Source organism: Cryptomeria japonica, chromosome 1, assembly GCF_030272615.1.
Source record: "Cryptomeria japonica chromosome 1, Sugi_1.0, whole genome shotgun sequence".
Taxonomy (NCBI): domain Eukaryota; kingdom Viridiplantae; phylum Streptophyta; class Pinopsida; order Cupressales; family Cupressaceae; genus Cryptomeria; species Cryptomeria japonica.
This window is the reverse complement of record NC_081405.1, coordinates 707,316,935-707,344,344: the sequence shown is the minus strand read 5'-3', so window position 1 is coordinate 707,344,344 and position 27,410 is coordinate 707,316,935. Positions and strand designations below refer to the sequence as shown.

Genomic DNA, 27,410 nt, shown 5'->3' with positions numbered 1-27,410 from the left:
ATAGGTAGTTTAGTTGACATGTGATGATTTTACAACATAAATTCATAAAAAAAGGGAATGAAATGCCATGACACTTGAGATGTACTTTGGATGGTTGGACTACCCCATTACATGAGACTAGCGCCTAACATTCAATAAAAGTGAAGAAGAAAGTCAAGAAATGACTATTGTATAAGTGAGAAGCACACAACACTCGGCACAAACACAAAAAAATGAACTCTTTGTTCAATTTATTAGGTACAAATAAAAGGATATGAATAGTAACAACATTGTATGTATCTTCTTGTATTGACTAATTAATAATATGTAAGATGGATTACTATTTTATACTTATTAAGCTAGTTTTTTTTATTCTTCCAAATTAGGTTTCCCATGTGAAATTATGCATTGTTTTTTTTTTGTTTTTTTTGAAATTATGCATTGTGTTTGTTTTCATCCTTACAATAAAACCCAAATTTCATCACTTGTCATCAATTTTGTATGCATTCTAGATAATTCCCTCTAGTAGGCCACCACATTGATTAATTAATTGCACCATATCACACATTTCATTAGCTAATTTATTATCGCTGATTATTTAGTTATTTTTTATTAATTAATTAATTCACATATTCATTCACTAACATCACTTCGCAATTAATTAATCAATTTTCAAAAAAATCTATTTTACAAACTTAAATGTGGTTTTGTGCATGAATTTTCATTTTAGATTACATTGAAAGCATTGTAGACTGATGCATTTGAATAATTAAGTGATTTCATGCTTATAGATCTTTGTAGTTGTGTATGCTTAAGATGATGACACAAGCAAATGAATAGTTGTAAACCTCTAAAGCTTTGCTATGATGCTTTCACATGAATGCTCTCATGATACTCCTAGATGATCTAACCTAAACTTGCAATTTGAAATAATTTATCTTTTAGTTATCTCATAACAACTAGTAAGGGAGGGAAACTACGACCCAAATTTGAAATTTGAAATTAAAAGTACAAGGTTCATATCTGTGACTACAAAAGTGACCTATGTCAATTCTATATTTACAAACTTATGCCAATTTTATATTTGCAAAGTTGAGCTAGGACATGGTGAATGGCTAAACGTGTAATGAAATCAAATCCTAAAGATGAGGGATGGTTGGAACAGGTAAGGATAATGTTATTTGCCAACATCTACAAAAAAATACCAATTGATATACTTATCAATGTGTAAAGATTGACCTATTGTGAACTCAATACATAAAAGAATAAAAGAAAAAAGCATGGGTATCGATTACTATTATTAGAATTTAAACTTTTTGATATTACCACCCACTATACTTAACACAAGTTTAAAATACATCATGTTACTTGCCAATATCCACACAAATTATATCCTCATATATATTTATAAATACACAAAATACATCTTATATGTTTATCAATGCATAATAGACAACCTAATCATTATAAATCTAAAACATAAAAAAAAAAACATACATAAATATGTAATTACCACAACCAAAACTTCAAATTTTTATATACGAACTCCCATTTAAAAAAAAATTATACTTAACACATGATACAAAATTAAATCTTTCTAATTGTGTCGTTTTCTATAAGGAGAGCCTCCCTGGAGCTTGGATTATACTTCAATTTGTAACTTCAATCTTTCTTAAGATAAATTTCAGGCTTACAGAAATCTAAAACAACCAAACTACTCCAATTGCTCAAGCCTTATAGAAACACCTAGCTTCTGCCTCAATAATTATCCAAATGTTTAACAAACCAAGGAATTTTTTATTTCAAAACTCATGAGCTTCATTACTAAAATGTGGTGGACTGACATGTTCCAAGATATATTTGGAGAACAGTAAAGAAACTAAACATCTTAAAAGGCGTGGAATATAAAACAATATAGAAGCTGTAGAAGAGATATTTTGGAGTTAACTAGTTCATTCGAACAAACCAACCAGACATTCCTTACATTGAATTTACTCCTTATTCACGTATATTCCTTTGAAATTGTTTATTATAGATTTTCTAACAGTTGTGTTGTTTTTATGCAAGGTGATCAATATTAACCACATGACAAGTTATATGATTTTAATTTTTCCGTTCTTATTAATCTTTTGTGCAGCATTAGATCTCTACAGATGGATTCATTCAAATGTATGAACTCTTTGCAAGAGTTTGATCAATCTTATTGGCTCGTACATTTAGTTCAAAAATATAAGAAGAATGATTTCAGTGCACTGTTCTTCATTTGGAGAAGAAACCGCCTTTTCATTGCAACGTGGCCTTATTATTAATGAGGAAAATCAATTACCATACCCATAACTTGTTAACAACATGGTTGGTGTTAGTTCAGAACTTCACTTAGTCAATTACCATACTCATAACCTATTATCAGTATGGTTGTGTTAGATCAGCACTTCATCCAAATCAACACCATACTCATAACCTACTACCAGTATGGCCTACTACCAGTATGGTTGGGGTTAGTTCAGAACTTCACTTATTCAATTACCACACCCATAACCTATTACCAGTATGGTTGGTGTTAGTTCAGAAGTTCATTGAATCAATTACCACATCCATAACCTATCACCAGTATGGTTGGTGTTATTTCAGAACTTCACTTAATTGCTCCTTTCACTACAATGGGGCTTGTCACCTTTTGATGACCAGATTTCCATGTCCAAAATCCATATGCATAACTTTCTCCTAGGCCCTCCTTTGGTTTTAGTACCACATAGAATGATTTTTTCTCTCCCATCTTTGAAAATGTAAGTTTGTTGGGCTTCAGTGCCACGTCAAAACCTCGGAAGGAGCGTACAATTCCTTCAAAAACTGCTGGTCCCTTTGATACATATGTCACAGTTCTTCTCACGAAGAGAGGTCCTTTCAGCTCCGAAACAGAAATGGAAGGATAATTGAAGTTGTATATAGCTTCTCTGTGTTGTGGACAAGAGAATGCTCTTCCTGTTACAATCTCTAGTTGAGTAGTATTGTAGCCCAAACTACACAAGAATGAGTTATAGTCCTGTTCTGATGCATCATAAACTAGGCCAGGATTTGCAGCCCTATTTGGATTAAGATGACCTGCACCATAGTCAAATGGACCTGCTGTTCCGTTTGATGATTTCTTAATTGCCTTCTTACGGTTGTCCACTCTGGAAGCTATGATTCCAAACCATAAGGAAAATTAGATGCAAAGTTGTATAACAAACAAGTCTCAGGTTATGAGAAATGAAGAAGAAACTAATTTACAAATTTGCACTACCATGAATTTCATGAACTTCTCTCATTCGTAATGACATTATGTTATTGAAGTGTGCATGTGTTCTTTTTGTTATGTATACCTGTAGTCATAATTGCCGACTTTATGGCTGCAGGGCTCCAATGAGGATATGCTGCTTTTAGCAAAGCTGCAACGCCAGAAACATGGGGACATGACATAGATGTGCCTGAAATTATGTTGAAGGGAACATGTCTATTATCTGCAGGATCTTCACTAGGACTTGCTGCTCCTGACCAAGCTGCAAGGATGTTCACCCCCGGAGCTGTAATATCAGGCTGCATTAGACACTCAAAATGTATTATTAAGAAATTCAAATGTCCCCAGGTTTACAATGATGGAATTACTGTAAAAGAAAATCAGAGTTTTCAAGCTTGAAATATGACCTTGAGTATGTCTGGAGTAAGAGTATTTGGGCCGATAGAGGAGAAGTCTGCCATAACTGGATTTGATTTTACATTCAATACCGTTTTTGGAGGATAAATGTAAGCAACAGGAGACCTGCATGACCACAATATGTCAGTAGACATGAATTGACCTGAATTGAAATCTTCAAGACAAAAATCTGTAATATTACATTTCTGTGAGTGTCCGTCAACTAATTTTCACAAAATTAAAGATTAAGATTACAATTAGTATGTAATGACATGTGTCATATAGTAAGCAACCAGGTACATCCCTGACAAAGGTGGCAGAAGTGATGGTTCTGTGTGTAGACATTTCCCCGATCCCCAAGTCTCAGAAACGAACCCTTACAGAAGGCGTAGGATTTTTTTTGGTGGGGTGGTGGTTGGGGGGAGGGGGGAAGGCGAGGGGGGAAGGCGGGCTCACCGTAGAACACCCTTTTTAACTGCAGCAGTCTTTAGAGAGAAGTGCTTATATAAAGTAAACTTTTTAACTGCAGTAGTCCTCAGAGAGAAGTGCTTATAAAAAGTAAACTGACTGCCCCGAAAACCTACTTGGTTTTGTTGATATACTTAAAAACTGCTGCTCCATCAATTGCATTCAGCAAAGTTGCAGGGAGAAAATGAGGGTCTGCGTTAAGATCATTGCCATTCTCGGGTGCATTGCAGAGAATCATGCCCACTCCTCCTGCCATACGAACTACGAACCCTTTCTCAATTCTGGAAGTGATACCACGAAGGCAGACAACAATCTTGCCTTTTACCTTGTTGGGATCTAGAGCTCCCAAGTAGCAAAGTCGTCTGCAATATAGGGTTACACTTGATAATTAAGTGCTAAGAAAAACACTTCTATGTTAAAGAACTTACACTTTCAGATGAAATAAAAGTCACTGTATAGCATACCCTGCAGTTTCATTTGCACTTGAGGCTTTGACATCCACTGATGATACTAAGGGATACCATTTCTTCTCTTGTAAGGAGAACTGGGATCCGCTTTGTCCCTGGAATCAAATGCAATCAGTCATTAATTCTCAAGGTCAATACAAGGTACTAAACTATGAATTTCAATTCAATGCCCCTCAAAGATCAATTCCCCTGTTCTTCGATCTTTTCAAGAACATGGCCTTGAATTTAACGACATTATATACAATTTGAAAATAAATGCCTAGAAATTTGAGTGCTTACCATATAAGTTTTCTTGTTTCCTAGAGAAACAGGGGCAGCTATTTTTCTGTCAATAGTACTTGCTCCAACAGTTATAATCCACGGGGCCACATTCGTAACTGAACCGGCAACTGGGCCAGCATTTCCTGCAGAACAAACCACTACCTTTCCTAACCGAACGGCATGGTATGATCCGATGGCAACACTGTCTTGAAAGTAATCACTTAGAGGTGGATCTGATCCAAGAGAAAGAGAGAAGACATCTACTCCTTCATTAATGCCTGCATCAAATGCTGCAAGAATATCTGAATCATAGCATCCTTTCGCCCAGCAAACTTTGTAGGCTACAACTCTGGCATGAGGAGCTCCTCCCTTTGCAATCCCTTCCGCATATCCATATAAGCTGGCATTCTTCGCAAAATTCCCAGCTGCTGTGGACAGAGTATGAGTTCCATGCCCATCCATGTCTCGTGGTGTAGGAAGATCTCCATTTTCGAAGAGCTGCCCATTTTCAAGCTCGTGTCCTATGTGGAAGTATCTGGCACCGATTAATTTCCTGGTCCACAATAATATTTCTAGAAGTTAGGTCTCGGATCTATTTACTCTATGGTCCAGATGATAGGAAAAAAGCTTTCCCTAGCAGGCAAAAACAATTGAAGCGACAAAGAAAAAGGACCCCCAATATGCAAACTGCAGCATCTGACCACACCATACTACTCCAGTCATTAAATGACATACTCTGGAAAATTGGCAAAATGATTTTAGGGAATCGAAGTGAGCTATACTTTGTGGTTCATCAGTGAGGCGAATACTAAGATTACAAATAAGGGTTCCTTATGTGCATGCATGAGCATCACAGTGGCAATCGCCATCATCTAATAGGATTTTTCAGTTTTATTTGTTTTGGTTGTTTGACTAGGGTGAATAATTTTTCAGTTTTATTTGTTTTGGTTGTTTGACTAATAGAATAACCTACACAAACAACCTACACATTAGGTGGATTTCATCTATTTAATAGAGTAAAATATTTCAACAAATATTTCGGTATATTGATAATAAATTAAATCTAGTCTTAAATAGCATTTGGATGATTTTTATGTAATTAAATGTGAATTGTTCTTCTATTTATTCTATTAACAATTCACATTTAATATATTTCTTCTAATATTTTGGCAGATTTGCAGTTTTGTTTCCTTCCTATGCATTTGAATTGTTGTATATGATAGAGGGTTTGTGTACCCTCATCTAGCTCTAGCTTTGTTGTTATTGCTTGGCTATAGATATTGTTTGGCTATAGAAGAGATAAATAAGAAGCAGAAAACACACAATATCTTACTTATTGGTGTCCATAGAACAGGACAGAGTAAAAAAGGTGTGCTCGAAACTACAACATATACTCAGCACTTGAATTTGTAATTTGACGACCTACAACGAATACTTCAACATTGAAATTCTTACTGCAACACTGTTGAATTTATAATTTGACAGCCTACAACATATACTTCCAACATTGAAATTCTTACTGCAACACTGTTGAATTTGTAATTTGACAACCTAAAACATATACTTCAACATTGATATTCTTACTGCAACACTGTTGTATTTGTAATTTGACCTGCAAAATTTAATCCACCACTGAAACGCTTACCATAAGATTGTTCAAAGTGTAAACAGAGCTTGAGTTGACTAGGATCTACAAATGGGCCAGAAGTGGTACTTGTTTCATTTTTTTCTGTCATAAAATCATGTCCCTTTCCCTATTCCTTACTAACCTCAATAACAGAGAACCTTCTTTTCTATACAAACTTAAAATTGGAAAAACTTCTAGTTAGTCCCCTGGAGAACCCTTTTCTCTTTTTCTTGTTAGCAAGATTTGGTGCTCAAGAAAGTAAGGCAACCAAAACTTATAGTAGTAGAGATATTCCATTTATTTTTCAAACCCACATATGGATAGAACACCACGCATATTCACATATACCCCAAAAAGAGAAGCAACAATGTCAAACACATTATTAGTGTATTTCTGTGTAAGGGCATTTCTGAAACATAGATAAGCAGAAGTGTCAAACACATTGTTAGTAAATTTCTGAAACGTTGGTGTTAATATAGATACCTGTTGCAATTAGCTGCACTGAAGTTGGTGCCACTTTCACAGAAACCCTTCCAGCGGGAAGGGATAGGGCCAAGCCCTTCATCATGGAAGCTCTCAGATTCGGGCCAAACACCTGTCAGAGACCAAATCATTTCAGCTCTAACGATTATAGAATAATTGCTAGCATGATAAATCCATACATATGTCCCACTTTCAATGCTGTAGTAAGGAGCAGTCTTCTACCTGTATCCAAGTTAGCTACAATGACATCTTTTCCAAATTTAGCTTTAGTCCACAGCGAATCCTTAGGAATGATAGGATTATCTTGATTTCTTCTTTCTAAGCCCATGAACCTCCAAGATTCAGTTGTGTGCAACTCTCTTCGTCTGTTAGGAAATACAGATAATACGCCTGGGAGATCTGGTTCACCAGCCCCGTGATATTTCTCTTAGTAAACTAAAAACACAACATGAACTCCTTGGCCAAGATAAGCAACTCTTTTTCAATTAGAAACTGAAAAATAATTTAATGGAGCAATTTGTGCAAGGAAAATTAAAACTATTTTTTAATGGAACGAAATGATTTTCATCATGAGTAGATATGTACTTGAAACAGCCTGAACATTTTCTTCATCAAGAATAGCAGCAAACCCATTGACACATTTAGTGTAAGAGTAGAAGATTGATTGCCTGGCTGCTACCTTACTGAAAAACAAATGGAATTTCATGTTTTAGACAGTATGAGATTAACATGGAATTGCAGTTCTCATATAGTATGAACTGAAATATTGATGCAAAATAATCTTACATTATTATCAGCTCATATAATATGATCTGAAATAATCTTACATTATTATCAGCTGTAATTTATAGAATACCTCAAAATCAATAGAACTAACAAAAATCAAAAAATAAATTCACAACAAAAAAATTGAATATAAGAATCTAAACATCTAAATTGCATTTGAGGCCACTAACTTAACTAACCAAGACCAGGATATTAACAGCATCCATTACCTTCCTAACACTGATCCTAGAAGCGTATAGTGAGAATCCTCAATCAATTCCTGGTTCAGGACCTCGTCATAGTGTCCTCCCAGGTACACCACATAAGACTGCAATCACCCAAATAAAAACTTTCACCAAACCAAACAAGAAATCTCTTTTAATACAGCAGAAAATCAGTAGAATTTTGTTTTTGTGCATATATAAGATTCCATTGGTTTTAAGCTGAAGCTACTCTCCACCTTCATTCATACGAGATTCAAAAAATTTACGTATGAGGTGCCATGCACATAAAGCATATAGACATTTTCTATGACATCACGGAGTTTCTGATGGGGTGATTGGGTTTTGGGGGATTGGGGAATTATGGGTGTGGTGCTGATATAAAAATAGAGGTAAATTGAAATCTTTAAGACAAAATCTGCAATATAACATTTTTATGAATGTCTCATAAAAGGTCAACTAGTTTTCATGAAACTAAAAGTTACAATCAGTATGTAATGACATTTGCCATATAACAAACGATCTGACGATAGAAGTGACAGAAGTGGTGGTGTTGTGGGAGAACATTTTCCAATTCCCCAGAAACGTCCCCTACAAAAGATGCAAGTTTTTTTTGTTGGGACACATCCCATGAAACACTGTAAAATATAGTATTTCATTATAGAATACTAATATTGAATCAAATTAATAAAAGTAATTAGAATAAATATGATAATTACAATAAAATATTAGTTGAAGAAATAATTTTTAATTTTTTTAAAAAATCAGTCATTCTAAATTTATGATAGAATTCATAAAGAAATATTAATTTTAAAAAAGAGAATACTAGTCTGCAATCACGAAAAATTTCGCCATAGCAATTTCTTCCTACTGAGTTACCTGTGTTTTTGCCAAGGCTTCTCTGGAAGCAAAGGCCAAGATAACAAGTGCAACCAAAATTGCTACTTTCTGGCCCATGTCTACTGCGGAGCTTCCAGTGGATTTGAACTACAATCCTTGGTGTGCCCATTTATGTAGTATGGCAAAATAAATTTAGCAGGAAGTAGTTCTATTGATAGGGATTCTTGCCTCAATTTTATTTTTTAGAAGATTTCAACTAAGGAATGCAACAGAATATACTACATGCATTGCTTAAAATATGTTACTGATGATTCTTTACCTTGATTTGGGCGGATCAAGGTAATCCACAATCAAAATATTCTCTATTTAGGCTTATGAAATGTAGTTTCAATCCCTACAATTGCTCTGCTCTGTCAATCAGTCAACCCTATTGATTTCAGGAAAGAATAATTAAAAACTGTTTGACTTTGTAAATTGATGAATTTTAGTACAAAATCAATAAATTACCATACATTTAATAGATTTTATGTACTAATGATTTGAAAACATTAAATGTATTATTTTTTAAAGTTTCTCTAGATCAAAAAAAATTTATGCCTTGAAAAATAAAAAAGTGGTCACTCCCATTTATATTAAATTGTGACAAAAACTACAAATTCATTACAACCATCTTTGCTGAGGTGTTGAATCCAAAATTGAAGCCCTGAAAATAGGTAATTAAAGTAGAAGCACACCAGAACATACTTCCAGCTTCATCCAAATATATCATCCTTAATTATCATAATCTGAAACTTAACTCTTTACAAAAGGACTCTTTTTAATGATCCAAACCAGGTTTGGAATTTGACAGGTTAAATGATCGTTTTTTCACTTTTGGATCGTATATGACAGCCCAAAAAATTATTAGACTGTATGTATTGACATGCTATATTTTATTTTGTAGTATATTAATTTTTTTGATAAGTAATATTTTTCTAAAAACATCAAATGAAAGTTATCAAAACAACCAAACGGTCAAAAAAAAATTCATTTGACAGGTAAGAGTGGCCGTCAAATTCCAGGCCTGATCCAAACCTTAACTCTTTACAAGATGAACTCTCCCTTTAAACCCCTTTAAATCAGCAGCATCAAGATCAGCAATGCTTTTTAGGAATGAAATAGCATGTTGCCTCCTCCTTTCAAGCATCTAACAGAACTCCACCACGAGTATAAGTCTTTTTGAAGAGAAATTCAGTGAGCATCTAACAGAACTCCATCGAACATAGAAACGATCAACAGCCCTGGACTGGTAGATGGTATAAGTTTTGCACAGTCTGTAGATGCAAAATTTTAGATAGAATTGTGTTTATATTTTACTTTGGACATTTCAATGATCCACCATCATATGATGTTCGATTTAGACAAAACCATCGCTCCATGTCTACTGCACATAAAAAGTAAACGAAGTAGAGAGAAATGAATTGCTGCCCCATTTAGATTGAAGGAATTAAATCTGTACGAACTGGAATGATGACATAGTTCATAGGTGCATTGCTATCATTAAAGGGTAGGAGCCCACCATCCCGAACGAAGTGAAGTCATATTCATGAATGAAATGTCATCTCGGGAGGCGCAGTGAATCAATCGTTACAGACAGTGTTGCGTGAAGTACTTTAAAGAGTATAAGTTTTCCATCATCAGTATCAATAGAAATCAATTTACAGAATGTTTACTATTCATAAGAAAAACCTTGTTTCTAAATAGTCAAAGATCTTATATTTTCTGTTGGCTTTTCTCTATGAATATGTATTCTTTTATAGTCGAGGATATAAAGTGCTTTTTATGGTTCTACAAATGGCTTGTAGTATTACGGGACTACTTTGTACTCTTTGTGGGAGGCATCTAACAATGCCACCCTCGAAGGATTTGAATTTGTGACCTCTTTTCAAGAATACAAGTTCTCCTCTTTTCAAGAGTACAAGTTCTCCCACACTAAGCCTACTCAAGGTATACATGTACTTAATATTTGAAGAACTCTATACATGTGCTTAATATTTGAAGGATTCTAATCCATTCAAGAAAGTCATACATTTTACATAATATTTTTGTTTTTTCAATTAAGGAGTTCGCTCTTCTTGATTGCGATTATGATCATCATTGAATTGTCTTTGATTTGAACATTTGATAAGCCGCTTTGAAAGCATTCAATTAGAGGACCCCTTTTTCAATTGTGTTTATGATGATTATTGAATTGCCTTCAATTTGAAAATTTTGTAAGCTACTCTCATTGCATATTTGAAGGTCAATTCAAAGGACTTCGACCTCAACTTTGTTTTTCATTTCATATGCTAGCTTCTTAGCAACAACTATGATTAAAGAATCCTTTGCATCTCTAAGGATACAAACAATGTTAGAGAGTCCTCGATTTCCTTTCAAAACATCATTGAAGTTCACTTTAACCAAACCATTTTAAGGCATTGCCACTAAGTTTCCTCAACTTGTGCATATAATTATTTCTTCCAATGCCTTCAATAGGAATTATAACAGATCCTTCTAATATGACAGCATAAAAAATCTTTATAAAATAATTAGAAATATTTTTATATATTTTGAAACTATTTTTTTTTCTTATTTATTATTTAAAATATAAATCCTAATATAATCAAAAGTTTCTATCTTCTAAACATGTTATTACTACATATTTTATAATAGTAAAAGATTTTGGATTCAAATGTGTAAGTTTTTTATGTAAAAATTTACAATTGAATCCAAAAGCTCTTATTGTGATCTTCATAAATTGTGGAAAACTCATTCCTTCAGCAAATTGTATAGTTAATGATTTATTAAAATATTAAACTAATTATTTGAAGTTATTTTATTTTAAATAAAAACATAACAATCTATACAATTAAAATGTAATCAATATATAAGACCTAGCAAAAAAGGTTAGTGATAATATATGATCTTATCTATACTAAAATAATAAAAAAAATTATAATTTCAATGTTAAAAAAAAGATAGAAATATTAAAAAAATGAAGCCAAGTCATCCCACTACCCATTGCAACAACTAACGATCAATGTTGGTCGGGAAAAGGAGCACTCAAACACAGTCCAAGAGAATTTGCCACATCTTGTTGCATCAAGTCCATGAAGCCTAAGATTAGGAAGATAACATGTAGAGTAGGGATACTATGTATGGATCACATCCCATCCCCTGGGTATAAATATATTGTAAGATGTAATCACCACAAAAAGAAAGAGTAGTAGAATGGAGGTATAAGATAGAGAGAAGATAAAGTATGAATGTATATAAGGATACAAGGAGATATAAGGGTGTATATGATGTACTGAATTCATATAAATAATACAAATACTTTTGGATTTCATATATATGTTATGATGTGTTCTTTATAATCTGTAGAGTAGTTAGTCTACTATTCAAATGCAATTCCACATTTCCCTTTGTAGGACTAACTCCAGGGTATAAACTATAAACTAGATAAAAGGAGAAAAGAAGGACATGAAAATTTGCAACACTACCCTCTTGATGTATACCCTGTGAGAGGGAGTTAGGCACCAAGGAGATGGGGAATGGAAAGGGTTCGAGGAAGTCTGAAAGGGATCCTTCAAGAGATGTGACCAACAGAAGAGATATTGGATAAGTAACACAAGAAATAATAAAGGAGTAATGTAATCTCAAACCAAAAACACCCATGGCAAAAAGGAGATAAGAGGAATACAAGAGAAATTAAGGAACAAATTGCATTGGTAAGAAAAGTGACATTGGCCAACCCAAATAGTGAGGAAAGAAGATAAAGACAAATTGTTGAAAGAGAAGAAAGACATTGTAGAAGAATAAAAATTGTGGAAAAGATGACAATTGAGTGTGCTAATGAAGGTAGGTGGGCGTTGCCAAGGAGAAAAAGAAGGAAAAACGAGGAGAAGAATTGAAGACCCCATAAAAATCAAACTTGTGCTGGGAGAAAGCAATACAACTCTTAACTAGTTTGGAGAAGAACATTGGGGATTATAGAAGATCTCAGAGGTTTTTGTTAGGGAATGCAATAGCAAGGAGGCTTCAACCCTACCGCAACTTTCTAAAAACCCTAAAATGAATCCAAATTTGTCAAACATAACAATCAAATTGGATGGCAATTTTTTGGAGTTCTTAACAAGTCTAGATGAGGCCTTACTCATACAAGAGAAAAAACTTAGAAGAATTAGTTAATAGGAGTATAAGAAAACTAAGAAAAGAGGAAATAGAAAAAGAAGGAGAAGTTAAAATGAATTTGGGTGAAGAACTAAGGTCATTAACTAATGAAACATCACTTACCAAAAAAAAAGATGAAACAATGTTAAAAAAGTCACGATGCTCTAACTAAGATCCATCCCCTCAACCACATAAGAGTAGAAAGATTTCGGTGGAAGAAATATCACAATATAGAGTAGAAGAAAAGAGAGAAGATGAAGTAGAGAAAAAGGTTGCTTGGGATGAAATACTTGGAAAAGAGTACTTTGTTATTAATTTGAAGAGAGATTTAAGGGAAGAGAACAAAAGCCATAGATAATTCAGAGTGTGAATTTAAAGACATAAAAGAGTCCACAAATCCATAATCCAAAGTCAGAAAGAAAACCACATATATACGTCTGTTGAACAAACCATAGGACTGAGAGGGGCAGGTGAATCAGACCAGACCTTGAAATGCATAAATTCTAATCTTCAAACTTTAAATCACAAATATATAATCCCAACAATATAAAATTATGAAATTATGAAACACAACAAACATATGAACACTATATTTATGTGGAAAACCAAATTAGGGAAAAGCCACGGTGAGAATAAAACTCACAATACAAATATAATTTGTTGTAATATTTCCTCTAGAACACCTTGCTCCTGAGAGGACTTGCAGAACTAAGGTGCACAACCTTAGGGCAAGATATGAGTGACTTGCAAGACTAAAACTCACTATTTCAAGGCAAGATACAAAAAGCTATAGGTTGAGAATCACTGTCTTTTGGTAGAGAAAAAATAGTTGATTTGGAATGAACAATATCTCCAGATCATGAACTTGATCTTGAACCACTATGTCAAGAAATTAATATCGTGGTAACCTATTCTAATTTAAATACACAATCTCTGAACTCTGTCAAGTTGAGAATATTATCATCAAATCTCTTCACACCAATCTTTCACACATCTCCAATTCTGGATCTACTTGTAGATCTTTCACACCTTCAACAAATCAATTCACATCCATTATGCACAACCACTAATGCATTCACACTCCTTTATAAACAATTTTAATCATCAAAACCCTTAACTAGGCCGACCACATATATAATATACATTATTACATAAATTCGGTCATCCAGACCTAAACTAATAAATGTGGTCCACCTTAGGAGATAGAGAGGACCCAAAACCATTGCAATACAACATTCCAAATGATCCTAAAGGACTGCATACACTAGCACATCCTCCAAGGTCAACATCAAATGAAATGTGTAGATGAAAAATGAAGCACACCAACCGGTCAACCTAAATCATTCTCCAATGCGAATCTACACACACAATGGTGAGACTCAAAATATTATCCATACACATCTTCCAAAGCGAATCCAAACCAAAGGAACAACATCACGGTCATCTAGAGACCAAAATAGTTGAAACCTCGAAATCAAAACATCATAACTTCACTTGTTAATCAAGTTGCCACTTGGCAATTGAATCAAAACATTGCACAAACCACATGAATGAATCCTCCAAGCCACAACACCTAAATCCATATATTTGGAAGGCACCAGACCTTTTTCGAACCAATTCAGACAGACAGTCTCAATATCATCTAAACAACTATAATTAGCTCAGCCAACCGAGCCATAGAGAAAATACAAACCTAATACAAAAATACACATAGAACAAAAGCATTATATTCAAAACAGCAACATAAAGTCTTCACAAGTTAGAGGAACGCAAGACATTCTTCCATTGAGACGTTAAATATTGGTTCCTGCATATAGAGACTTCCACTATGCCAAACTTATGGAAACAACAAAACATTTAGTATTGAACATAATTGCTCTTTCTTGCATATAGAAAATACATGTTAGAAAAAGATAGGTTGACATCAATGACAACAAGTTTCCACCATATTATTCGACAAAGATACCACTGAGGCTGTGGAACAAATATTCTTATTGGAATTAATTTGGGAAAGGAAAGGAGAGGAAGAAGATAGACATAAGCTTTTGGAATTTGTGTTCTCATTGAGGAAATATAAATTAGAATGGTACATCAAGACATATCCTAAACATGGAAGTAGTTGGTATGAGGCTAAAGAAGATTTCTTGATAAATTTTGCTACTTCAGGCATCTCCATATAAAGTGTGATAAAGATGAGGGATCTAGTGTAAAAGAAGAATGAATTAATGAAGGCATATGACAAAAGATTTAAGGATGTTTTTTGCAAAATTGAAGAACACTTGTCTGAGAAGCAAAAAATTAAATGTTTTACATCCATAATATAAAAATAGATAAGGAAAACTTTGGATGGGTGAATATTTGATTCTTACATAGATTTGATCACAATGGCATATTGGATTGAGGCACAACCTTGGTAAAGAATGGAGAAGGATGAAACTAAAGAATCTCTTAAAGAACTTCAATTATCAATACAAAAATTGACAATTCAAAATGAAATCCTAGCCAAAGGAGAAACAAACAAGACTAAGAGATATGGTGCAATGGTATATTAGAGAAGGACATATCTAGAATGATTTCCCAAAGGCCCAAGGGGAAAGGATATAAACCACATTACATGTGGAGGCGAAACAATGAAGACAAATTCAAAATATATTGCGCCATTTGTAGAGAATGGGACACCCACCTAATTCAGGATTGTATTGACTATCAGCCTCAAGCTTGGAATGGAGAAAATCATTGCAATGAAGGATGTCATATCCATAAGTGCAATGAAGTATGTCATAGCCATAATTGCAATGTGGATGTAGAAAGGAATATGAATGACGGAGGTTACAAATAGCCACCTTGAAGTGATAAGAAGAATACCTATGTCATGCATAATAACCCATCATAGGACTAAATTGAAGATAATCAATTAAACTATATATTAGGAAGAGGCCGAGGAAGAAATAACTAGAGAAGAAATAATGCCACATGTTTCAATTGTGGGAAATTTGGCCATTATGCAACTAATTGCTAGGTTGAAAAGAAAAGGAAATGATGTTTTTGTAAAGATGAATCTCATGATCTATGTAAACATAGAAATGCAAGACAATTTTTCTAAAATGCAACACCTTGTAGGAGTGATGGCTTACAAAGAGGAGCTAGACTTATATGGCGAGTACCACCATAAGGGGTACTAGGTTGCCAAAGGATGGATGTATGGCCCTTGACACATTAAAAGAAGAATATTTTAGAGAAGAGTAGATAATAGAACCAAAGAAAAAGAACAAACCTAGACTAAAAGGAACAAAGACACTATCCTCACAAGGCAAGGGATAGATACCCAAAAGTGAAAACAAAAAGAAATTGGGGAGGAGACTGAATAATCCAGTCTAGAAGAAGGAGATCAAGAGTATTGTTGGCCAAAATAATATCAACATGAAAAGGTAGTAGAGACAAATAAAAGCCATATTAGTCAACACCAATAGGATGAAGTAGATTGTTTTTTTAAAGAGGAGGTAGGGATGCTCAAGGAATTAGTCTCTTTATCCCAACAAAAAGATCTAGTGGTAAAGTTAAAGAAGTTGGGAAAGTACTGGAATAAGTTAAAACAATAGCAAGTAAACCAATCGACTGAGTAATGCAACTAGAAGAATGGCTCTCTTCTCATTAATGCGCATCTAATAATAACAAAGTGAAGTATGTGATGGTTGATCTAGATGTGGACCTGAATAGATATTGATTTGCCACATGGGAGAGACTAGGAAGACCAAAGCTAGTAAAAACACTTATGGACATAAGCCTAGTAGATGGTTTAGGCCTAGAAACTAGGCACATGAAAAAATGTAGAAGTTAATATTAAAGGCCTAAAATAACTAGTAGAATTTGAAGTAACATAAATGAAAGAGTCATTCAACACTTTTAGAGCCTTAGGTTAAGATGGTTTGTAAATTCAAATGGTATTGTTGATTCCCAAAAATAAAATCTATCCTTTGCTAGATGATACGGAAATAGTACATATACCATTACACGATATAGAAGATATATCATATGTAGAAACCATCCATGATAACACTCTATGAAATATCTATTATGTATCCTAGAATTCTAGCACTACTAAATTATTGTAGCATAAAAAATTTGGGTTTAGAAAAATCTTCACAATGCAAATCCACCTTAAGCAAACATTAGAGAAGAATTAGTCCACGGATTACATAAAACATGTTAACATACAAATAGGCATATCACATATCAAGCTACCAAGGTTCTCCGAAGTAGGCGATATAATAAGACACACCTTAGGTATGGAGCATACATTTCAAGATGAAGCAATCAGAACTATTGCACTTCAAGACACCATGGTTTGTAATACAAATTGTTGGTGGAATACACATAAAAATCAAATCTCGAATTAGGTGGCTTTTAGAATTCTCATCAAATCTTGGTACATACAAAAAGAATGAGAATATATCCTTATATCCAAATATGTAGGAGCTATAACTCTAGACGATCACATTCAAACCTATATCAATATATGGAAGAGAGATAGGGAGTATGACTACTACCTTTATATACAACACTTTTATTAAAATTTTAACACTTGTAGTCCAAACCCAGTACATTAATTAAGAAATAATGGTTGAATCTAAAGAGTGGGGTGAATTATGATAATACTTCATCCATACATTCTCATTCTGGGATAATAACATACATCAATCCAAAACTAGAATGCAGGATGCATCAATCCAGTGGGCTTCATGATTATTTTTCACTTTGGATTGATGAGATGCAGGCTACTCCGCAAGGGAAGCAACTTAGATGTGTTTGCAGACATGTTGAAGAAAACAACTGCAACATACTTGATGATTTGTGATGCTTATGTACCTTTGTCATTTCTATCAAAGGGGGAGAAGAAATATGATTAAGAGAAGACATATGATCAGTTGTTGGAGTAGATATAGTGTAACTGGCAGATGAGGTGCAATAGAGAAGAGAAGAGTTGCAAAGAAGGTCTAGAATAGAGCGGAACAATATGAGTTGAGTATGTTGATATTTAGTGTTGCCATCAATGCCAAAGGGGGAGATTGTTGGCATGTTTGACATAACTGATGAAGATGAGACGATGGTACTATACCGGTAGAGGAAGACACATGAGTAGTTATTTATATTGTCATTGATGACAACCAGGTTCAACTGATGTTTAATGATGTTTACAGTTGGTTTTCAGTGATTGACTTGTTGGCTAAGTGATTTGGTCTACCGGAGTAAGAGTTTGACAGTTTGACAAAGTTTACCGACAAAACTGCGAATTAGGACCTTAATCGGTAAAGCAGATAAGTTTTGATGGAATCAAGTGATTGGCGATGTTTGGTGACTTGTTGTCTGATACATAAGATTTTATGATGGATTTAAGTATGTAACTGGAATCGCATCCTATGATGGTTATTGGAAGGCATGTTTTGAATTTCTGATGAAGTTTTGCCAGGGTTTACTGGTAATGATTTTTGGTTTGGTGGTGATCTACATCAAGTTCACGTGTTGATGATAACACAACACAAACCACGTGATGAGTTTGAAAGATGTTTTGGCGCGTTGGGAGAACAAATTTCTTGGGAATGTGCAAAGTGCTTAGTGAAATGTGCTAAGGGTCTGACTTTGTACCAGATTGACTTGCTGTGACGATTTATGATCATTCAACGACCAATATTGATTTGTAATTGATTTTAATGATCCCTATGATGATCTGTAATGAGTTGTAAAGATCTGTGATGATCTATGTAGTTAGTCTTAGGGTTTTGATGCCGACCTAGTTGTAAAAGTTATTTATGGCGGCAAGGTTGATGTTTTAGAGTGTCGGTGAATTTGAGAAGTGTGAGAAGCCAAACTAGTGAGAAGATCTGCTAGAGATATACAGACTAAGACCTTAATTGGATCTAATCAAACAAGTAGTAGAGTGCTATACACAAATCATTCATTTTTTCTCTCTAACAATTACATCAGCTAAAATCCCTTAACCAGGTAAGTCCTAACATGCCTCACATTGTAAAATCCCCTAACAGGGTGACTCAATAACTGAGTTCTAAATCCTCTTGTGAGGTTGATCCTAACATATCAAAGCTTCTAACAGGGCTAAGGTAAATCCCTTAATTGGGTGACTCCTAACAGGGTCTTCTCCTAACATGGCATCATTGTAAGCTTCTAATTGGGCTTGGCTCCTAACAGGGCACATTCCAAAAGAGTGCAAAATATTTGTGGGTACCAATTCCCACCGTAGTTTTTCCCTATTTGGATTTCTACGTTAAAAACATTGTGTTGATTTGTGGTATGCTTTTCTTGTGGTGTTCATGTTTTATTTCTGATAACCGGTAAAGATAGTTTATGTTTGTTTATCAGAGATCTTAAAGTGGTTACCAGTATTGATGATTATATGATTGATGAAGCATTCTAATTAGTTAATAAGTTGGTAACTATGTTTGTTGATCTAATATTGAATTGATGGCTGATCTGATTCATAAGTTTGAATAAGAGGAAATGATTATCTAGATCTGATAAGGAAATATGTCATGAAGATTTGGTTTAAGTGTTGAATGTTTTCAGATCTGAGATAAGTCTGTTTTGATGTTGAAATTTTCAATTTTTGTTAATACTGATTCACCCCCCTCTCAGTATTAACCAGATCCTCTAGGTTTATCAAGATCTACATCGCATTAGGAAATCAAATAAATTATTTTCGAACTAAAACTGGAAAATATCTACCCCAAACAAAACCCCCTACTTCAAAGCTAAGGAGTTCGGAAGTTGATTGAGTGGTTAGACAAGCAACAAAAATTGGTAGAGAATAGGTCTCACAAACTACAAAAAGATGAGGATAAACCGAACCCTAAAATTGAGAAAATTTGGGAGAAGGAGAATGGGAGCTCCAACTTAACAAGGATTTAAAAAAAAACTATTATAATCAATCTCTTCAACTTTGAGACATCAAAAATGGAAAAAATTGGAGACATTAAGAAGAACCAATAGTAGCATCTATCATTGAATTATTCACAAAATAAGAACACTTATTTCCTTGGTCATTCACTAAAATAAAAGGTGACAAAGAGGAGGTACGAGTCATGAAGATAAAACTTAAGGAAGGTACAAAATCACACTAGAAGAGGTTTTACAGTTGTAATCCTAATATGAAAAAATGAGTTAAGACCAAACTAGATAAGATGTTGGCGACAATAATTATAAAACTAGTTGAAGACTCTATGTGGATTAGTTTGATGGTAATACAAAATAAGAAAATAGGGGAAATCCATATATGTATGGACTTTTGAGTATTAAACAAAGCTTACATCCATGACCCATCCCCTACCCCTTCATAAAGGATATTTTGGAATTAGTTGGTGGGAGAGAAATTTGTTCCTCTACTGATGGATTTTTAAGATACCATCAAATCTAGATCAAGGAGTAGGATCAACCTAAGACAAAATTTGCCATGAAATGGGGCTCATTCATGTATATGATTATGCCATTTGAATTGAAGAATGCATCCACATCTTTCAAAAAAATTATAGTAAGCACCATCAAGGAATTTATCCATGAATTCCTAGAAATATATTTAGATGATTGGACGGTCTATGGCCTTTTTAAAAATCACGTCCAAGAACTCTAGACCATATCATAAAAATGCAAGAGCATGTGGATATCCTTGACTATTAAGAAATTCATTTTTCTAGTACATTTTAAAAAATTATTAGGGCATATCATATGCAAAGAAGGGTTCATGGTGGACCTAATAAAAATCTCATTAAGTATAAACTTACCACCTCCTAAAAGCACACTAGAAGTCAAAATATTCCTAGGATATATCAGATACCATAGGAAATTCACCTAGGGCTAAGCTACCACAACACCACATCTCAAAGAATTACTCTAAAAGAAAATGAATAAAGTCATTACTTGGACTGACTAATGTAACCATTCTTTTCATACATTAAAACTAAATATAGCTAAGGACCTTATACTTATATTTTTGTATAAGACAATACCATTTCATGTCCATGTAGATTCCTCTAGAATTGTCATAGGTCCAATCCTTTCTCAATTGAAGGGAAATAAAGATCATCCATTAGCCTTTTCTATTTGCAAACTATCTCAAGCTGAAAAGAGCTACACCACTACTGAAAGAGAATCTTTAGCCATGGTCTACACCTTGCACAAGTTTCATCATTACCTTTTATCTACCCCATTCACATTTTACATTGATCATGAGCCCCTAAAATTTGTACTCAATGAATTAGTGATACAATGAAGGATATGCAAATGGTTATTACTTTTTCAAGAGTTCAATTTTATAGTAATACTCAAACCCATAAAGAATAATTTCAAGGTCTAGATTACTTATCTCAAATTGATACAAGGGAAGAACCTGAGGAAGCCGTTGAAGAAGATCTACCTAGAATTCACTTATTCTTGTTACTATGGTGCTTTAAGAGCTCCACGATGTAGTTGAATTCCTCTCCACTAACACATATCCAATAGACACAACAACTAAATCTCTTTCTCTATCTAAATCTATCACTCCCACACCTACCTCTCTCTATCTCTATCCCTCTATATCTATCTTATTATCTCTCTTTACCTTTGTAATATAGGAAAAGTGAATAATTTTAAAATATCTCCATCTCCATCTCCATCTCCATCTCCATCTCCATATCCATCTCCATCTCCATCTCTATCTCTATCTCTATCTCTATCTCCATCTCTATGTCCATCTATATCTCTATCTCTTGCTCTCCATCTCTATCACCTGCCTCTCTTTATTTCTCTCTATATCTCAACTTATTTCTCCCTCCATCTATGTATCTCTATTTCTCACCCTATCCCTCTCTTTTTCTCTCTATCTCTCCCTCTCTCCCTCTCTTCGTCTCTCTAAATTTATCTCTCCCACTCCTCCCTCTTTATCTCTTTCTATCTATATCGTCTTTCCCCATCTATGTATCTTACCTTCTCTCTTTACCTTTGTAATATAAATACAAGTGAGTAGTTTTATACCCATATTACATTAAATGAAATGATGGTAGAAGTAGAAAGGATTTACAAAACTATAAAAAAGGGAAAGGCTAAAATGAAAAATTGGATATAGAAATGGAAATATAAGAGAATAAAGAACATGATACTAGAGAATGGAGGTCAGTGCCCAATAGGGTATTAGGATGCACCAAAAATCGTGTGATATGTTGTAGCCCTTATATATTTTCATCCCAATATTGCACTACCATAAACGTTATAAAATTTAAAGTGTTTACAAAATTATGAATCTACTTGCATAATAGGAAATAAGGACAACCAAAGAAGCAAACCATATGATACCAAATGATATACGATAATGTTAAACTAAAGAAAACAAATCAAATAACTAAATAATATGGAAGGAACACAATGTAACTTATGTATGGTTTTAGTATTTCAAATATGTATAGCTAGAATCAGAAAAATGGTTGGGACTACTTGGGATATTTTCAAGAATGGTCAAACCCATAGTTTGTTCTTTTGACCTCTATGGGCAGTGAAACAAAAAAATAGAGATTGAAGAGTGTATGGTCTTAACTACATGCATCTAGGACTAAGAATAATGACAATAAAGTAATTCCATAAGTATTAATCCTTGAATTTTACCACATGTCAAGAATGAACCTCAATTCAGAGAAAAAGGAATATAAATAATGACAAAAAAATATGAAGCCCCTTACCACAAACCTTTGATGACCTAGATGTTGTACACCAAGTAATGGTTGATGGTTGAAATTGAGTGTAGTTGCCCAATTCTGAAACATAACCTTATTGCATCCAATATTCTTTGAAAATGGATTGGGATGGTTTGAATTTTAAATTATGGACTAGTTGGATGTGATTAGATCTTGTGATAGTGTTAGGGTTGACCCTCATGTTAGAAAAAATGAGAATATGACAAGTGACATAATGTGATTGGTGCACAAGATAGTGACAAGATTGTGGATGAATCTAGAGGGTTTAGATTTGATCAAATATTTATGGAGGGATATTTGGCTCCTCAAATACATTAAGTACAACATTCTCTCATTGAACTTTGAAATCCTCTCTATCTATATGGGGGAGAAGAGATACAAATATGAATTCACATAGTTGTTGAAGGTGCCCATGTACCTTCTGTTTAGCCCTTCCCTATATTGTTTCAATGACATCAAGAATTTCTTCTACTTTCGTGCATTGGCATCAAAGATTGATGCTATCATTCAAATCGATGACCTTGTGACAATGGAGGGTAACATGTTCTTGACTGCTCCCCTGTATACATCTAATACTCCATTATGTGTCACCACAAATCCCCATGTTGATGAGCCATAATTTGCACTATATTGAAGAAGAAAATCTCAAACACCCTCCCATCATGAAGATGAATCCTTGACCACTTAGCCACATCGATAACTTTGATCATTGCCTTGTTCCCTCTTCCTTTTCTTGGAATTTTTTTTTGGATTTGTTCCTCCTTTGTTTCCTCTAAGCAATTACATGTCACACCAAAGATGCATAGCCCCACCATCCTACCTTCACTTATCCTTCATACTCTTTAAATATACTATTCTCTATGTTGATTCCCCCATATGATATTATGGTCTGGAGTACCATCGAAGTAAACTGATAGAAACTGAATATACTTATTTGTTATCAACTACCATTCTATCTAGCTAGATCTTGATAGCATAGGATCCCAACTTGAATACAAATATATTAAAGATGAGCCCCTTATCCTCTGCACCACACATCATTATCCTCATAGCCTTTCTTCCTCCAAAATGTCACTTAGTCCCTATCAAAATTTTGCTCAATCATCCATCACTTGGATTGATTCTTGATTTGATTCCAACATTCACCAAGAAGTCAGTAGTCATATTCGCCTACCTATAGAAATGACAAATAGAGAAGTCATCTAGATTCTCCAAGTCCTCCCAAATATTTTCAACCCATGCTTGTAATCGCTAGTTTATCATTTCTTTCTTTGTTACTACATTAATAGTCAAAATTTAGTCCACTTTGATGTCTATCGTTCTAATGGATTTCATCCTACGCATCCATAGAATTGTTGAAAGTGCCTCCATTTCTACCTTGTTGTTCATGGCAACCCTAACGTTCCTCGACATTGACCATAACATAATTCCTTTACTATATCTAATCACACAACCTATGTAGGTACTGGTTCTAGGTTGCATTTTTTTCCCATCAAAATTAAGCTTTAATCTTCCCCTAGGTGGGGCTCTCCATTTTTCCATCTTCCTCCTCAATGTATTTGTTGGCATTATAACAGACAAGGGAGATTGTTGGCATTTCAATAAGGATATTGAGAAGGTTGTTGATGATTATGGATATAACTGATTAAGGATGTTCACTGTCTTAATATTATTATTTTGTCATTGATGTCAAGAAATTGATTTTCTGATTCAGTATGATGTTGCCATATCTTAAGAAGTATGTTTTGAAAAGAGTTAAGATGTCGGTAAAAGACACAGAAAGAATGTGATGAATAAGGGGAGGAATAAGTTATTCAATGGGCAACTATTACTGAGTTAGACAATGATGAGATCATGATGTTTAGATTGTTTTGATATCCTACATATGCTATTGTTTGTAAGGTTAATACTATACTATGTTACCGAGCAAGGAACCTAGTCGGTAAACCCTAAGGTTATCGCTATCGGTTAATGAAGGCGGAATTTCTACCGAGTGAAGTTTAGTATTTACCGAGTTGCAACCGAGTAATAACAGAATGCATTAAATGATTAAATGCGTTATTTAATGAAGGAAGCCGATGAGCTAGAGTTGATTAAATGATTGGTAAGCCATGCATGAAGTTTGTTAAGAATTTATGGCAATGGAAGATCGACAGGAAGATCTATAGCTCAGATTGAACCGCAATACCTTAGCACAAGCTCCAAGAAATGTAAGCAAGTTCCAAGGTGAGGTAAAACGTTTTCAGATCGAAGGATACATTGAACCTGTTCAAGATTGAAGATCTGATGGCTATGATTGATCATGGGAAATGTGATCAAGGAGATTAAGCGGTTGGCAAATTGTTTATAAATAAGGAATTGTTGATAAACAATGTATGCAGACAAGTGTAAGCACAGGGATGGTACATAGTGATTACCGAGCACAGAAGCTTGAAGACCTGTTTTGATAATAGAGTATAGAGCCTAGCAGAGGGACAAGATGAGTCCTATGACTAGATTGTATTGAGCAAATAAGAATCTACTTTAGCATTTTTAGATGTGAAGTTGCATATATATTTTTATTACTGTTATTTTGTAAAGTGACAGAAAATCTCTTAACCAAGTGGACTTAACAGTCTTATTTGTAAAACCCTCTAGCAAGGTGACATTTAGATTGAGTGTTTGAAATCCTTTAACAAGGTCACTTCTAACAAGGTGAAGATCTTAACAGATCTAAGGGAAATCCTTTAACCGGGTCACATCTAGCAATGTGTTTGTAATCTTTAACATGATTTGCTTTTAACCGAGCATACTCTAGAAGAGTATATTTCTTAGTGGGTCCGAAATCCCACAGTGTTTTTTCCCTATTTGGGTTTCCACATTAAATCTGGTGTTATATGTTTTGTGATCTTATCTATTTATGATTTTGCATGCATTACTATTTTCTGATAAGGTTACTAATGTTGAATCTGTTGATTTTATGGAAGATTAAGTTTGTATGATTCACCCCCCCCCCTCTCATCTTGTTAGCTTGGCATCTGTACTAAACATTTAGTATCAGAACTATCAATTGGTATTAGAGCTTTGGACTTCAGGAGAAAAAGTTTAAAGGTACTTGAGGCAAAGATCAAAGATGTATAAGAGGGATGCACCGAAGCTGAACAAATCAAGTTTCTCTACATGGCAGAAAAGGATGAAGTTGCACCTATCAAGAGTTGGAGAATATGTTGTATATTATTTGGAGAATGATTTCATCACACCGAGCACCTATCCATTGACAATGGAAGAGATAAAGGCAAAGCAAGAACATATTCAAGCAATGATTGAAATAACATCTGCATTGACCGACTCAGAGTTTAATGATCTAGAAGGTTGCAATGATGCAAAGGCAATGTGGGATAAGCTCATATCTATATATGGTGGAGATGAACATGTTCAAAGAGAAAAAGTGGATAGTCTAAGAGGACAACTTGAATCTATGAGGATGAATGAAGGTGAGAACATAACCCAGTACAGTACAAGATTAAAGGAGATTGTCAATCAAATCAAAGTAGCAGGTGGAACTATTGAAGAAAAGGATGTAACAAGTAAGTTATTGAGAACCCTTCTACCAGCTTATGCAATCCGAGTCTCTACAATCAATGAATTGAGGTCTGTACCCAATATGCCAGTTTCTTTAGATGCTACTATTGGTAAGCTACATGCATTTGAGTTAAGTAACTTTGATAACAGTGGGTCATCGGTAAATAAAGTTGAGTCTGCATTTAGTTCTTTTCATCTTGATGAATCTGATGATTACAATGATAGAAAGTATAAGTATTCTAAAGGGAATCACAGTGGAGCAAGTGAAAGATTTTGCAAAAATATGGAGGAAGTACACAAATTGTATGAGGAAATCAGAAAGAAAGAAGAGTTTGAAGCACTATGAGCCAGAAGGCTATCGAGAGGAAAAGGTAAGTACAAAGGAAAGTTGCCTTTGAAATGTTTTAACTATGATAGAATTGGACATATGGCTTCTAATTGTCTTGACAAAGAATCTAGTGAAAAGAGAGATTACCGAGATGACAGACAGAAAGATAATCATTACAGAGGACACCAAGACTTCAGGAGAAGAGATAAAAAGACATGCTTAATAGCTTATGAGGAATCTAATGATGATAAATCAGATGAAAATGATACAGAGGAAGTTGTTTATGTGGCTATCAAAGATGGATCAGATGAAGAAAGGAATGAAGAAAAAACTTTAATATCTCATATAAATACTAATGATTCTTGGATCATAGATAGTGGATGCTCACATCACATGACAGGTGATAAACACAAGTTTGTTATATTAGAAGATTATGATGGAGGTTATGTAAGATTTGGTAATGATGCACCATGTCCAGTAAGAGGTAAAGGATCTATAACACTTCTTGACAATGCTAAATGTAATGATGTTTATTGGGTTGAAGGTTTGAAATACAATTTGTTGAGTGTAGCACAGCTAAACAACACAGGTTACCGAATAGAGTTTCTAAAAGGAATTGTCAAAGTTCATGACAAGCATGGAAAGTTAGCTACTACCGAGACACAAACAAAAGGTAACACATTTCACCTTGACTCAACTCAGAATAAGTGTCTATATGCAAAGATAGATGATACCTGGTTATGGCATAAAAGGTTTTGTCATGTAAATTTTGATAATTTGATCAAAATAAGCAAGAAGCACCAAGTAAGAGG

General features: G+C 34.2%; 1 protein-coding gene across 2 annotated transcripts; it reads right to left on the bottom strand.

Annotated features, from left to right (window-relative positions):
* Nucleotides 1–2,153: 2,153 nt before the first annotated feature.
* LOC131046096 (subtilisin-like protease SBT5.3) lies at nt 2,154–10,380 on the bottom strand. Of its 2 annotated transcripts, none has more exons than XM_057979765.2 (11): nt 9,859–10,380; nt 7,954–8,051; nt 7,544–7,641; nt 7,181–7,357; nt 6,959–7,070; nt 4,867–5,401; nt 4,585–4,682; nt 4,237–4,482; nt 3,664–3,778; nt 3,342–3,555; nt 2,154–3,159 (listed from the first exon to the last, which is right to left on the bottom strand). In XM_057979765.2, exons 4-11 carry the CDS (start codon nt 7,284–7,286, stop codon nt 2,615–2,617), a joined length of 1,971 nt encoding a protein of 656 aa, XP_057835748.1. In that variant the 5' UTR covers nt 7,287–7,357; nt 7,544–7,641; nt 7,954–8,051; nt 9,859–10,380; the 3' UTR covers nt 2,154–2,614. The 2 variants fall into 2 exon arrangements, with proteins under 2 accessions (XP_057835748.1, XP_057835747.1); XM_057979764.2 differs by lacking the exon at nt 9,859–10,380 and adding an exon at nt 8,824–9,172.
* Nucleotides 10,381–27,410: the final 17,030 nt, after the last annotated feature.

Excerpts from the sequence above, each read along its gene's own strand:
- LOC131046096 (XM_057979764.2), bottom strand. The coding sequence starts at position 8,901 with ATGGGCCAGAAAGTAGCAATTTTGGTTGCACTTGTTATCTTGGCCTTT. Across the intron at positions 7,358-7,543 it reads AAATGTTCAGGCTGTTTCAA|ATCTCCCAGGCGTATTATCT; the intron begins GTACATATCTAC and ends CTGGTGAACCAG. Across the intron at positions 3,556-3,663 it reads TTACTCCAGACATACTCAAG|CCTGATATTACAGCTCCGGG; the intron begins GTCATATTTCAA and ends TGTCTAATGCAG.